The 12,511-nt window shown below is 39.3% G+C and overlaps 1 protein-coding gene across 1 annotated transcript in view; it reads right to left on the reverse strand.

Moving 5' to 3' along the window:
• SLC7A11 (solute carrier family 7 member 11) overlaps positions 1-12,511 on the reverse strand; it is a 74,935-nt gene that overhangs the window by 12,324 nt on the left and 50,100 nt on the right. Inside the window, exons 7-11 of the mRNA XM_047091400.1 lie at positions 6,367-6,490; positions 4,364-4,467; positions 3,376-3,472; positions 1,718-1,867; positions 283-460 (exon numbers count right to left, since the gene is read on the reverse strand). Coding sequence (XP_046947356.1) covers positions 283-460; positions 1,718-1,867; positions 3,376-3,472; positions 4,364-4,467; positions 6,367-6,490 — 653 coding nt within the window. The remainder of the gene's footprint in view (positions 1-282; positions 461-1,717; positions 1,868-3,375; positions 3,473-4,363; positions 4,468-6,366; positions 6,491-12,511) is intronic.

Genomic DNA, 12,511 nt, shown 5'->3' on the forward strand with positions numbered 1-12,511 from the left:
AATTAGGTCATTTATAGAACTGCTGATAAAATTCTATCTAAAAAAGCTCTCTTAAGAAGTGATTAGAGCAGCTCAAACTAAACATCCTGAAAGGATTGAGTGGCTCTACCCTAAACATCCTTCCTGCTTCTTCTTCTCCTAGTTCTAATTAACATGTAATAATGTATTTAAACTAGCAGTTACCTTACTTATACTTTTAAGGTGCATGTGTGTATGTACACATAGACGGGTCTTCTACAATATAGTCTCTCAAGAGGTCCTGAAACTGTGTAAGAGTCTTACCTGACATTCTTCTAAACCACTTGGGCTTCTTGTCCCATATGATAAAGAGATAGTATGCAGGGACCCCCGTCAGAGTAATGATGAAACCGATCCCTGTACTAAATGGATCCGAATACAGGGAAAGGGCCACCATGAAGAGACACGTGAAGGAGAACAAAGCCGGGATGAACAGTGGCACCTGGAACACAGCACAAGGGGGAAAAAAAAATCACTTCAAACAGTTCCAGAGACAGAAGATGGGTTCAAGAAGAGTGCGTCGGTCAAGTCATACGATCAGATGATCCCCGCTGGTCATGTGAGCAGGTTACAGGCACCATCCCACCTTACCGTAATAGCAACAGCTCTTTAATAGGGCACAGAGAATGTAGCAAACCTACTCCCTTAAATCTTTTAAAAAAAAAATCTTTGAAAAGAACAAAGCTAGGATAATGAAGTATGTTTCATGAGAGATGTTTTCTTTGAATTGTTTCACTAGTTAAGTACCAGTGTGACTTATGTTTTTGATTTTAAAAGGTTGGCTCTTTGATAATTATGATTAGAATCTGCTTGAATGTAGAGTCAAGAGCACGGGCTGCTTGTTACGTGTTAAAGCCTTTCAGTGCATATTGATTTTCTTTGGGAGACTCACAATAAGAACTGACAGGAATAAAACAGACCAACTCCTATTCAACCGCTAATAAAGATGTTGCCAGCATTAGGCAATGGATGTAATTAGAAACAAATTCTGACAACATGACTGACAACATTATCTGTGTTATTTCTTAAAAGCAAACAGATAGCGAGGTCAAATCAATCCATGAACGTTCAAGGCTAAAGGAGATGAGAAACATATTCATCAACTCTCGCAAAAGGAAATGCTTAGTCACAGTAAAGGGTATTCTATTAAGGATATGTTGATACATCTTCACTTTCCCTCTTTATTTTACATTTTTATTCCTTCTAGAATATACCTTCTAGAATGTATAAGAAGAGCAACATAACAAGTCATAACATCTAAGAATACTTAAAGTGCCTGTTTTGTAAAGCAGCATCCTTTTTAGAGTTTCAATTAGTGACAATTCCATATGTATCTGCCTCTGTCTTTCTCAGCATGGCTATCCACAATTACTCAGCATAAAAACACAAGTATCCCATACTTTGAACACATCAGGTCATTAGACACATTCAAGAGAAAGCAACATGACAAATGCCCTATGTATCTACCACTTTTCAGAAATGTGACATAAAAAGTTAGGCACCGCACATAAACAACTTGCTGAATTATTTTTCCAAGCTAAAATAAATCCGATAAGAAGGCACTGCCTGCAAGAGTTAAGCATTTTATTCCAGAGGATGCTGCCCCCCGCCCAAGTTCCTCATCATCAAGTTATGACTAAGGGAGGACTAGGTATTAGGGGAAAGATTTATGTAAACCCATCAAGATTACTGAGGTTACCTTGAAAGGACGATGCATCTCTGGGCGTTTGTATCGAAGATAAATCAGCCCAGCAACCGCCAGCCCAATAAAAAGCCACCTGGCAAAACTGAGGAAATTCAACAGACTGTAGAGGTCCCCCGAGAAGAGCATTATCATCGTCAAGGGGTGCTGGGGGAAGGGGGAGAAAAACCACACTCAGTGAGTTAAGAGAGAACACAGCTGATAACAAACAATAACATCACTACAAATTATGATGATCTTTTTCATGATTATTTATACTGATAATCTACCACACTGATATTCTGTATTTTCTGCTCTTATACTCCATTATGCACCAGTAGCGGCATGAGAAGAACACCATTACCACTTAATCAGAGAGAATTTTATGTGGGTGTTTAGTTTTTAGTCGGTTTATTTATTTATTTTTTTCATTTGAGAGAAGAGAATGTGTTTTCAAAGAGTAAAACACCGGATAGTCAATGACTTAAATTTAAAGATCTAGAGACTGAGAGGATTGGTAAAGAACTAATGCCCCAGATCAAAAGTGTACCCAATTAGAAAACGCGCAGAGGGCTCTGTAAATGGTTTCTGAGAGGCCCTTGGCTATGCACACACATGAAACACAGCCACTTCTAGGGGATTCTGCTGTCTCCCGAATGCAAAATATTGACCTTTTCTTCCTTCACACTTACTCTGCCCGTGTGCTTGCCATGTGTGACCCTCAAGACTGCAGAAAAGAATGAAGCACAGAGATCAGCTTAGCAATGTCTCTGCAGCTGCACATGCCAAGGACAGCACCACTGATAGCAGAGGCTTAAAATGAAAGCCCTCTTCACCGAATAATACATTCTGTTCCCACAAGTGACGTTAACTTCCAGATTCGGCACAGAGAGGATGCACACTTTACAAAGAAATTTCAAGGAAACATTCTGAAACAGATTAAATGCATAGAGCAAAGTGTCCAATGTATTCTACTCTGCTCCCTGACAGCAGATTCCATTTGACAAAAATGTTACAAAGTAGTAGGTAAAAGTGAATATAACATTGCCAATGGGTATTTGAGGACTTTTATACCTTGCACAGTCTTCTGTACCCGACCCTTCACAACTACTTTTCTCTGCATGATGAATTCTATAACTCACATCTCAGGTTTGGTGCTTTTATTTCTTCTCTTTAGAGGTGCACTCAAATATTTCCCTTTTTTATCACAGAATCACTGCACTGTCTAGGATTTCATCCAATTTTTCCTCTAATTTTGCGTGCATTTCATTATAAGGGGCCTATGATATGACATCTTGGTGCTGTTGGACTGTGGCTTTTAGCTCCACTTTCAGTATGTAGAAATGGGACTCGTTCTACATTCTTTTCTGTGAGACTCTGTGTCGATGACAGAAGCCAGGGTAATCACTTCCCTTAGACCTCACGCATTTCTACAAAGGTGCAAAAGAAGTGATGTGGTTATTGTCCCATAGCATCAAATACGCATCAGAAATACTGAATAAGAAATACTGGGAAGCGATGGAAAATATCTTCCCTCTCACTCTCCACCAAGATATATATAGATCCGATTTAGCAACGAATAGAAAGTAAAGCACTAGCTACAGTCTGGTTCGAATTCCTCTTTGCTAACCCATTATTCAAGCTTCTATCTAGGTATACTTTTTAATATGCATTACCAAAACAATAACAGCTGGCAGAGGAGTGTGCTTGCGGACATGAATCATGGAGAGGATTTCTGGAAGGTGACCCTCTCGAGACGCAACATAGAATAACCTGATGGGAGAAAAATGTGGATGGAGTTGACTGAATAATTGATCATTTCAAAGGGAAAAATCCAGAAACCTAAGAGAACACTTGCATCTAATTTTATACCATATGGTTTGTCATTTCTTAGGAGATTACTTCGGTTTCGCTTTTCAGATAAGGCAGAGACTCAAGAGAAATCTGACTTCGACTTTCAGAAAATCTACCAACACATTACATTATGCTTTGAGGGGAAACAATAGCAACATTCGACTCAGCATAGCTCTCCCTACATGTAAATAGCTGACGGTGAATCTAGTTCTAGATTCTTAGTATTGTATGCGTGCTGTCAATCCGATCCAGCCCAATACACACACCTACACACACATACGCGTGCATGCGCACACAGACATGCACACGTATGACCTTATATTTGTATTTTTCTGATTGGATTTTAATCTTATGTTAAAATAAAGGGGACTTTTGCATCAAACAAAACAAAAGGGATGCACGTGGTGGGGTAGTGATTTCTGGCGTCTCTGGCTTCACTTTTTCTCTTGTCACCTTTAGAGAAACAGAGATTTTATCACCAGAAATAAAATGCTGTTGTTAGGCTCTGTAGACATACTATATAAAAAAAAAAAAAAAAAGAAAAGAAAAGAAAAGAAAGAGAAAAAGAAAGAAAAGAAAAAGAAAAAAGTTCCCTGCCAGTCTTCAGTGTAGGCTATGAGTAGACAAGCAGTGCCCTCTACTGGGCAGAATGAGGCATGCTACTGATACTTGGAGGAGGACTTCGATCTTACATGTCTCTTTAAAAACAACAGGTTTGGAGGCACTATTTCTTTTCTTTTTAAGCCTACTCTTATCACATCCAATCTCAAAAACAGAAATGCATTTCTGGAAATGCTTGAACTCGCTCACCTGGAGACAGCAAACACACCACCATTCATGGAGCCAAAGCAGGAGAGGGCAACAAAGATCGGAACTGCTAATGAGAAATTTCCCAGTAGCCGCTCAGAAAAGGTCTAGTGAGAGACAGAACGAAGCAAATTAATGCTCTGCCAGAAAGTGGAATAAAATGAAACAATTTAGTCCAAACTCGCTCTCTGACTTTCTTTTTTAGTCTGGTGATACGTGTATGCTTTATAATCTTTTTTTGTGGTGAGGGTCAGGCTAACTTCTTAGACAATAATCAAAAGCAGTATCGTGGCATTGCTTTTTGCAAAACTATGGCCAAAGGTCTAAATAAGCACCTTCTCTCTACTTCCAAAAAGCAACGATCCATTTATTGACTCTTTATTAACTACGATGTCTATCATCTCTAATTCTGGTAAGTAAAAAAAAGCTCGGTTCAGAAGTTCTCCCACCACTGGAGACAGAAATCCTTCAATGCCTTCTCTTCAACCTGGAAAGCCACATTTTTATAGTGAGGTACATATGTACACTGAGAAGCATTACAGATAACTTGTTTCATATCCCAATCCTCCTGTTAGGACACAAAGTATAGTGAGAAATAATTGATGACTTAATCGCTTATCTCACCTATATACGAGCAGTTCCAAAAATCTTGTGCCTAGAATAATCACATTAGCTGAATCTCTCTGTATTGAGTCACTCCCTCCCTCTCAGGGATCTGCCAGTTCCTTCTGTGGTTTCCCATAAAAAGGCTAGAATACAAATACAAGCTTGAGAAGATCAAGCCACAGAAAATACGAAAGATAAACAAAACTTCCAAAATGTCCTTTCATGCCATAGTATATGCAACACTGCAAATTTCCATGAAGGATGTATTTTCAAAAAAAACCAAAAAACAAAAAACAAAAACCCAACAACCACTATGTGGGATTCTTTAGTTGTCCTTGATGCAGCTGGTGCTATGTAATTAATGGGCCATGTTGCACTCAAAGAGTAAGTGCTGCCCTTTGTCTGGGAAGATGAGATGACTGACCCGACATCAGCAAACTTTGTACATTTGGTTGTCTGTTAGGACTTACAGCAGCGGCAAAGTCTTGTTTTAATACAGTGAACACGCACGGAGGTTCACACGAAATGAGATAATTTGTTCCCTGTGGATGTTGCCGATATGAGGTAATAGTGACTATTTTAAAAGGAACTGACATCTAGCGATGGGAAGTTATATTTTCACCCTTCATTGTTATGAGGTCACAAAGAAATGCTCCTTTACCAGCTAAGTTTTGATACAAAATAAAAGTATGTGTCACAGAATAACATTCCTGTAACATGACCTTTGAGAGCAAAGATGGTCCTGAGGTCAAATAAATTTTGGAAAGTGTTGTAAAATTATAAGTATCCACTTCTTAGGGAGTTAAAATGCACATTAGCATCTTTAGTATTCTGAGAAGTGCTAGAGCAATGACATCTGCTTAACTTTGAATAACTCAGTATTTCCTAAAATTAATAATATCCCATTACTGGTATTCAAAAGGATAGACTAGAAAAAACAAATACGTATGGTCCTTTAGAAACTCTTAAGTGGTACTTTGGAAAAAAGATTTGAACTCAGCATTTGAAAAGTTTATGAACAGGAAAGAATAAAGAATAAATCACAATTTGCATGCCAAAAAATACATTCATTTAAGTTCAGTAACTGCCCACCTATCCTTAAAGTCACGTTGGAAAAGTATCTTCTATTCAACATGCACATGTGGAAATGTGTTTCCCAGCGCGTATATGTGGAAATGTTTTACAGGAAACGAACAATGCAGGAAACCATATAGGACTTTGGCTGTCTCAGTTAAATGGAATTGCTAAGGTGTGTTCTAAATTTTTTATATACTCATTATCATTCAGGTCAAGAAAAGATTACTGAATTTCAAAACACTTTCTGCTGGAGGGAACTACTGTAAAATTGCATCAACTCATTAACCTAAATTCAAATTGGCATGTTCCCAACTTGGACTTACCACTGCCACTGCATTTGAAAGCAACAGCTCCTCAGCACTAATGGTCGTAAAGTAGGCCACATTTGTTAGCACGTAGCCGGTGGTGACGATGGCCATGGATATACAGATTGCAAGGGGGATGGTTCTGAAATGCACAAAGGAATTGCTTATTAGTCATCTTTTGTTAGTCATTCTCTGAAAGCAAAGACGAAAGGATAACAGGCTGATTCAGACAAAGACTAAAATGGTATACACGATAATTACAGGATCTGTTGTTGTATGTGTGTTTTACTGGGGAGAAGTACTACATATTCCTCTGTAATTTGATAAGGTCCATGGGAGCAGGTACTTCATTTGTCTTCTCTACTTCTCTACCCCCAGAACAAATGGGTCTATCCCATTCTGGTCCCCCGTAAATGCCATAGCAGTGTCTCTCACACTTGAGCATACAGCCACCTCCTGGAAGGCTTCTCAAAACACAGTTTGCTGAACCCACCTTGAGTTTCTGATTCAGTAGGATTTGCGTTTCTGACAAGTTCCTGGGCAATTCCCATGTGACTGGCCAGGGGACCATTCTTTGAGAACCATGGTCCTCTATACCTCTCTAATACTAAGTTACTGCCTTGACACCTTTCTAACACTAACCTTCAGAAAGGTCTTTCCCATTCAGTTTTTCCCCTTCGGTAGCTTCCCTCATCAGCAAGTAAGTTGCACGCTTTTGGAAGCATGAGAGCAAGATATATCTCCTTTTCTCAATGATAGTAATAATAATTTTATATGTAACACAAAAAGCACAGAAGTGCTCACAATAATGACTTTGCACTGCCCTGCTGTGAGTTCAAAGGAAGCTGAAGATCATGAGTATCTATTAAAGCAACAGTGCAGATAATCCCATGAAATTAGAGGTGACATGCTGTGAAGTACATATGACCGGTCAGTGCTGACACTCGTGGCATCAAGAAGAACCCGGCACAGATGCAATGTTATGTCTTCATTTAATGCACTGGGAAAGCCAGGAGTTACTGACCCTAATAATTTGATTCCATGTTACCGATACACATTACTTGCTTAACATAATCACCTCTTCAGACTCTTTCCAGTTTAAGCAACTTAAACCTTCAGCTCCCTGCCCAAAGGCTGATGGGTTTTTTAGCCATAGAGCTTATCAGCCCTCATGGAGCCTTAACCCTGCTGGGTGCCACTAATGAAGATCTCAATATAATTTCTTCCAAGATGAAAATACAGTTCGGTACTTGGAGGCGGGGGTGGGGGGTGGGGGAGGCAGAGTCTGCCTCCCTCCCCAAGCTGGGTACGTTTAGCACACAGAGACCCAGCTCATTATGCTGAACAGCACTATCCCCCGTTGAGAACAGGCAAACCTCGCCAGTCAGCAACTGCCATTCATTATGCTGCTTGGAGCCTGACACTTCCCCTGATCCCCAAAGCCTTAAGCCTTGATGGGGAAACACATTGACCTCTAAATCCTGGCATCCTAATATAAAAGTAGCAGATGTTCCCTTTCCCCAGCGTGAAGAGGGTCCTGTGGAATTTTCTGTTAACACCATAACATGCATTGCTAGTTGTGATTGATAAATGCTACATTTAAGCGGAGGAAATCACTGGGCCAATTAGATATAAAGGAGTGAATGGCATAAGACATATTAAAGATGAATTGTTTCTTTGAAAGAAAGGCTACATGTAAACGCAAAGGACTAAGAAGGCGAACGTGAAGGTAGATGTGCAGCTTTTCAACCACTCGCTATATTATTTTAAACTTGAGTCTTTTCCATTTTTATAACATCCCAAATGGTGTGTTAAGCTCTTTCTCTGGGGGAGAGCAGTGGGAGGGAGAAGGGGGGAGAAAGATTCTCTTTTCCTTGCAAGAAAGGGATTAAGAAGTGTAAAGTTCCTGTTAATAAAAATTGAGGTGACATTGTTAGGTGCAGAGGAGTCACTAACCTCTCCAGGACAGTACAGTCACATCATATGATGCTACAAATTAGCAGGGAGAAGGCAGTCTGAGATTTGGGCTGTGGCCCTCCCCACATAGAATCCAGTCTCCAAACTCTGCTCTTCCAAGGCTGCCTGTTTCCTGCTTAGAGATTATGGTATGTCTGAGGGAAGTTTTCTAAATTGACTTTAGCAGAAGGAACACTAAAAAAAAAAAAATGCAACTTTTTTTCTCAGCTTGTCAACAACAAAAATCACAGCAATAGCTGCTGCCATTAACTTGGTGGGTATTATGTGCCCAGTATTTTATTAGGTGCTTTACATATTCGCCTCATTTTATCTCCCGAATATCCTGTGAGTTCGCAACATCATCACCATTTCATATGTGAGGAAATGAAGTCTTGGAGAGTTTAAATAACTGTTTGAGGATAGACAACCGGTAAATGGGAACCCAGAATTCAGCTGATCCATCCCAGCTAAAGTCAGAGCATTTTAACCACTAACGCGTACTCTCTCTCATGCATGTGGACCCTCGGCCTCTTAACTATTCATTTTCAGAGAAATCATAATTGCTGAATATAACGTTTATTGCAAAACTCTTCTCAAGCCTGTATGTCTCATGCAGTCATTGAAAATGCAGCTTTATTTACTATAAGGGTGGGGGAAAAAAGTTATTCCATGATTTTTATAATTTTTCTGTACAACATGAACTGGAATGTCAAGTGAATGTTTTCAGAAGTTTCAATGTTTAGAAATGGGGTATTTTTTTAGATTTAAAAGACAATAGAGGCTCACTTAATACATTTCCCTAGACAGGGGCACCTGGGTAGCTCAGTCAGTTAAGCATCCGACTTTGGCTTACATCAGGATCTCATGGTTTGTGGGTTCAAGACCTACATTGGGCTCTGTGCTGACAGCTCAGAGCCTAGAGCCTGCTTCAGATGCTGTGCCTCCCTCTCTCTCTCTCTCTCTCTCTCTCTCTGCCCCTCCTCCCTTCCCCCACTCATGCTCTCTCTCTCTCTCTCTCTCTCTCTAAAAAATTAAATAAGTAAATTTCCCTAGACAATTTTTACAGAATAGGAGGAAAAGCAAGCATGTCTGCCAGAGAGGCCAAAATGTATAGATTATTAACAATTTTACTATCAGCTCAGATATACTATATAGAGACTAGACCGAAAAATCCAAGGCGCTTACAGCAGAAGACAAAAGTGAGAGAGGGTCCAACCTTGTGGCAATGCATATGTCCAGAAGTAATTCCTCTCTGAGCAAATTAGGCCATGAGAATTGGAGGGGGTGTGGCAAAAGAGCCACTATCTTCTGTCCTTAGGTTCCATTTCACTTTGACAAAGGGAAGGAGGAGAAGGGTTTGTGGCTGCCTTGGCATAAACAGCAATCAATTACGGAGGAAAGCAGTTGACGTGTTCAGAAGGGCTTGGCACCGTGCGGTTAACTCCTGAGTTTCAAGCATCAAAGCTTAAGAGCCACTGGGTGAGCTGATAAAAGCTATTAGGCCATGCCAGAGCAATCTTTCTGGAGGCTTTAGATGCAGAGGGCAGATAAGCACGGTTAGCAACTCCAGATTAAGGCAAATGGCACATGATAATAAAACGAATTAAAGGAACTAGCAGACCAGTGGTATTTCAAAGCCTCTGTGTTCTTGTGAGGTATCCTTCAACTCTAAGTGCAACAAAAGCATTGTCTTTAAGCTGAAGAAAAATGACTCGCACCTATGAGCTCTACTCTTTTTCAAATGTTTATGCATGTTTGTGATGATTAACAAAACACAAATGTATTTTGAAGCGTTACTCCTTAAGACCTCTAGTCATTGTACATAACCTGCTCAATTAAGGGCCATTAAGTATGTGAGAATCCAATAATTTTATTAGCTGCACTTAGTTTTCAGCCAAAAGGCCTTGGAGAGTCTTCTTTTCCCGTGGGTTTATTTTAAATTGGCACCTATAACCAGTCTATGTCACACATGGATAAATATTTGTTTTATTTGAAATTGTTAAATAGAACTGTCTGGAACATCTGCTTTAAAATGCTTCATTCTAAGGAATAGACTTCCCCAGGAACCCAAAAGGTCCCCAAAGTAATGGCTGGTAGCTTACATTTGTGTAATCTACAAAGCACTGACAAATACATTTTATCTTCAAATATACACATGCCATTTCAAATCCTTTGTGGAATGCGAGTATAAACAAATAACAAACAAAATTCACAACAACCGAATGAAATAGGTTCCTGAAATGATTCCCACCATTTCCAAATGAGGAAACCAAGGCTCAGAAAGGTTAAGTGCTGTGGCCAAGGCCACAACAATCCTAAGTGGGAGGGCTGCTACTTGAACCTTCCAGCTCCAAGTTTCACATTCACGGTATATCGTGCCATGATATCATGGCTGCTTTGTGCCTACTTTACCTCCCTGTACAAGATCCCTAAGATTCTTACATGCTGACAAAGATGTGTTATATTTTACATAAGTAGCACAAATATCAGAAGGCTGGATGTAACAATGCGACACATTTTAAGCCAAGTGTATTTCTTCATGCACCAAACAGTGATCACAAATAAACTTGCAAATAATGCAGCATAGAACGCATGTTTTAATATGCTTTGCGACTGTATGACAGAGCGTCAGAAATGACCATTGTTTCTAGTGCTTTACATTGGCTAAAAATAAAAACTCTTGCTACAAACACAGAATGAGTAAATCTAGCTTGATTCTCCAGATACCTGAGGATACCTGAAGGTTACAGGGATTTCTGATTTTCAAACCATATGAGTAATTCGGTAATCCCTTGAATTTGGGATAGTCCTAAAATTGTTTTATAACTTGATCAAAATCTTCTGAGATTTGTGTGAACCAAAATAAGTTTCACACAATCCCCTGTGTTGGATATACACAGTGGGGACCACAGAACTCACTGATCCTAGGGCATCTAAAATTGTCTTTGAGCCGTGGAACTGGACATGATGACAGTCAGTTCTGTTAAAGCCTACTCTTTTGTGTTCAAGAATCTTCTACGAGAAGTGATTGATGCTTCACACTTTCTATTTAAAAATCATTAATATTTTAACATGCACTTGTGACATGCAGGAGAAAGGAGGGAGGGAGAAAAGGAAGGATTAAGAAGAACAAGAAAATGGACTTCTCAATATGTGAGATAGAAAAAAAAACTAAAACATTAATTTTCAGAATATTTTAATTCTATTAATAAACTAGGCACTATTTATTTATATATAATTGAAACATAACTGTGATTCATCTCAACACCAAGTATTCGAAATTATATTAAGTACCAGGGGCGCCTGGGTGGCTGAGTCGGTTAAGCGTCCGACTTCGGCTCAGGTCACGATCTCGCGGTATGTGAGTTCGAGCCTGGCGTTGGGCTCTGTGCCAACAGCTCAGAGCCTGGAACCAACTTCAGATTCTGTGTCTCCCTCTCTCTCTGCCCCTCCCCTGTTCATGCTTTCTCTCTCTCTCTCAAAAATGAATACACATTAAAAAAATAGTAATAATAAAAAATAAAATTATATTAAGTACCTTTTGATTCCAAGTTTTTATTTTAGAATCATACTTGTTTCACACTTTCTTTATAATTGCCCTATGAAGGCCTTGGAAGCTTTTCTATAGAACTGACACAGAAATGACTCAAGCATCTCTTACTTCCCTTTTTGGTATCCACTGATCAATTAATTAATTAATTTTTGCTGAATCACTCTGTTTACACACTGCTGTTGATTTCATCTCACTCCTCAAACTTCAATCATATGTTATGGACAAAAAGATAAGTAAAAAGTATACCTTAAAGAAAATCAATCCATATTTTTCATTCACATGGTTTTTCTTCTATACATTTTTTATACACTCTCCCTGATTCCTGCTCATACCGAACTCTCCAAAGAGCCCTGGACACATAATTGTACTAGCTGGCTATGTGATTTCTGACATTTCTAGCAGGGATTGAATTACAAATAAGTGTATTTGATAATTTTCCAGGACTCGAAACAATTAGATTACAGATGGCTGGAATCACAAATTCCTTTGTGTGTTTTCAATGATTTTGCCTCATTGTCATTTAGTGCTATCGCTGTATCTCTAGTTATCCACTGTGAGTGGGAATCGGGCTGTTAATAACATGAAAGAAATGCACTTGAGGAAACATAGTAAGTAGTGGAGGGAAAGGTGTGGGTTGTCACTGAAAAAAAACGT

Source organism: Lynx rufus, unplaced genomic scaffold, assembly GCF_022079265.1.
Source record: "Lynx rufus isolate CCGP_SWC_20201006 ecotype Redwood Valley unplaced genomic scaffold, mLynRuf1.p SCAF_3, whole genome shotgun sequence".
NCBI classification, from domain to species: Eukaryota; Metazoa; Chordata; class Mammalia; order Carnivora; family Felidae; genus Lynx; species Lynx rufus.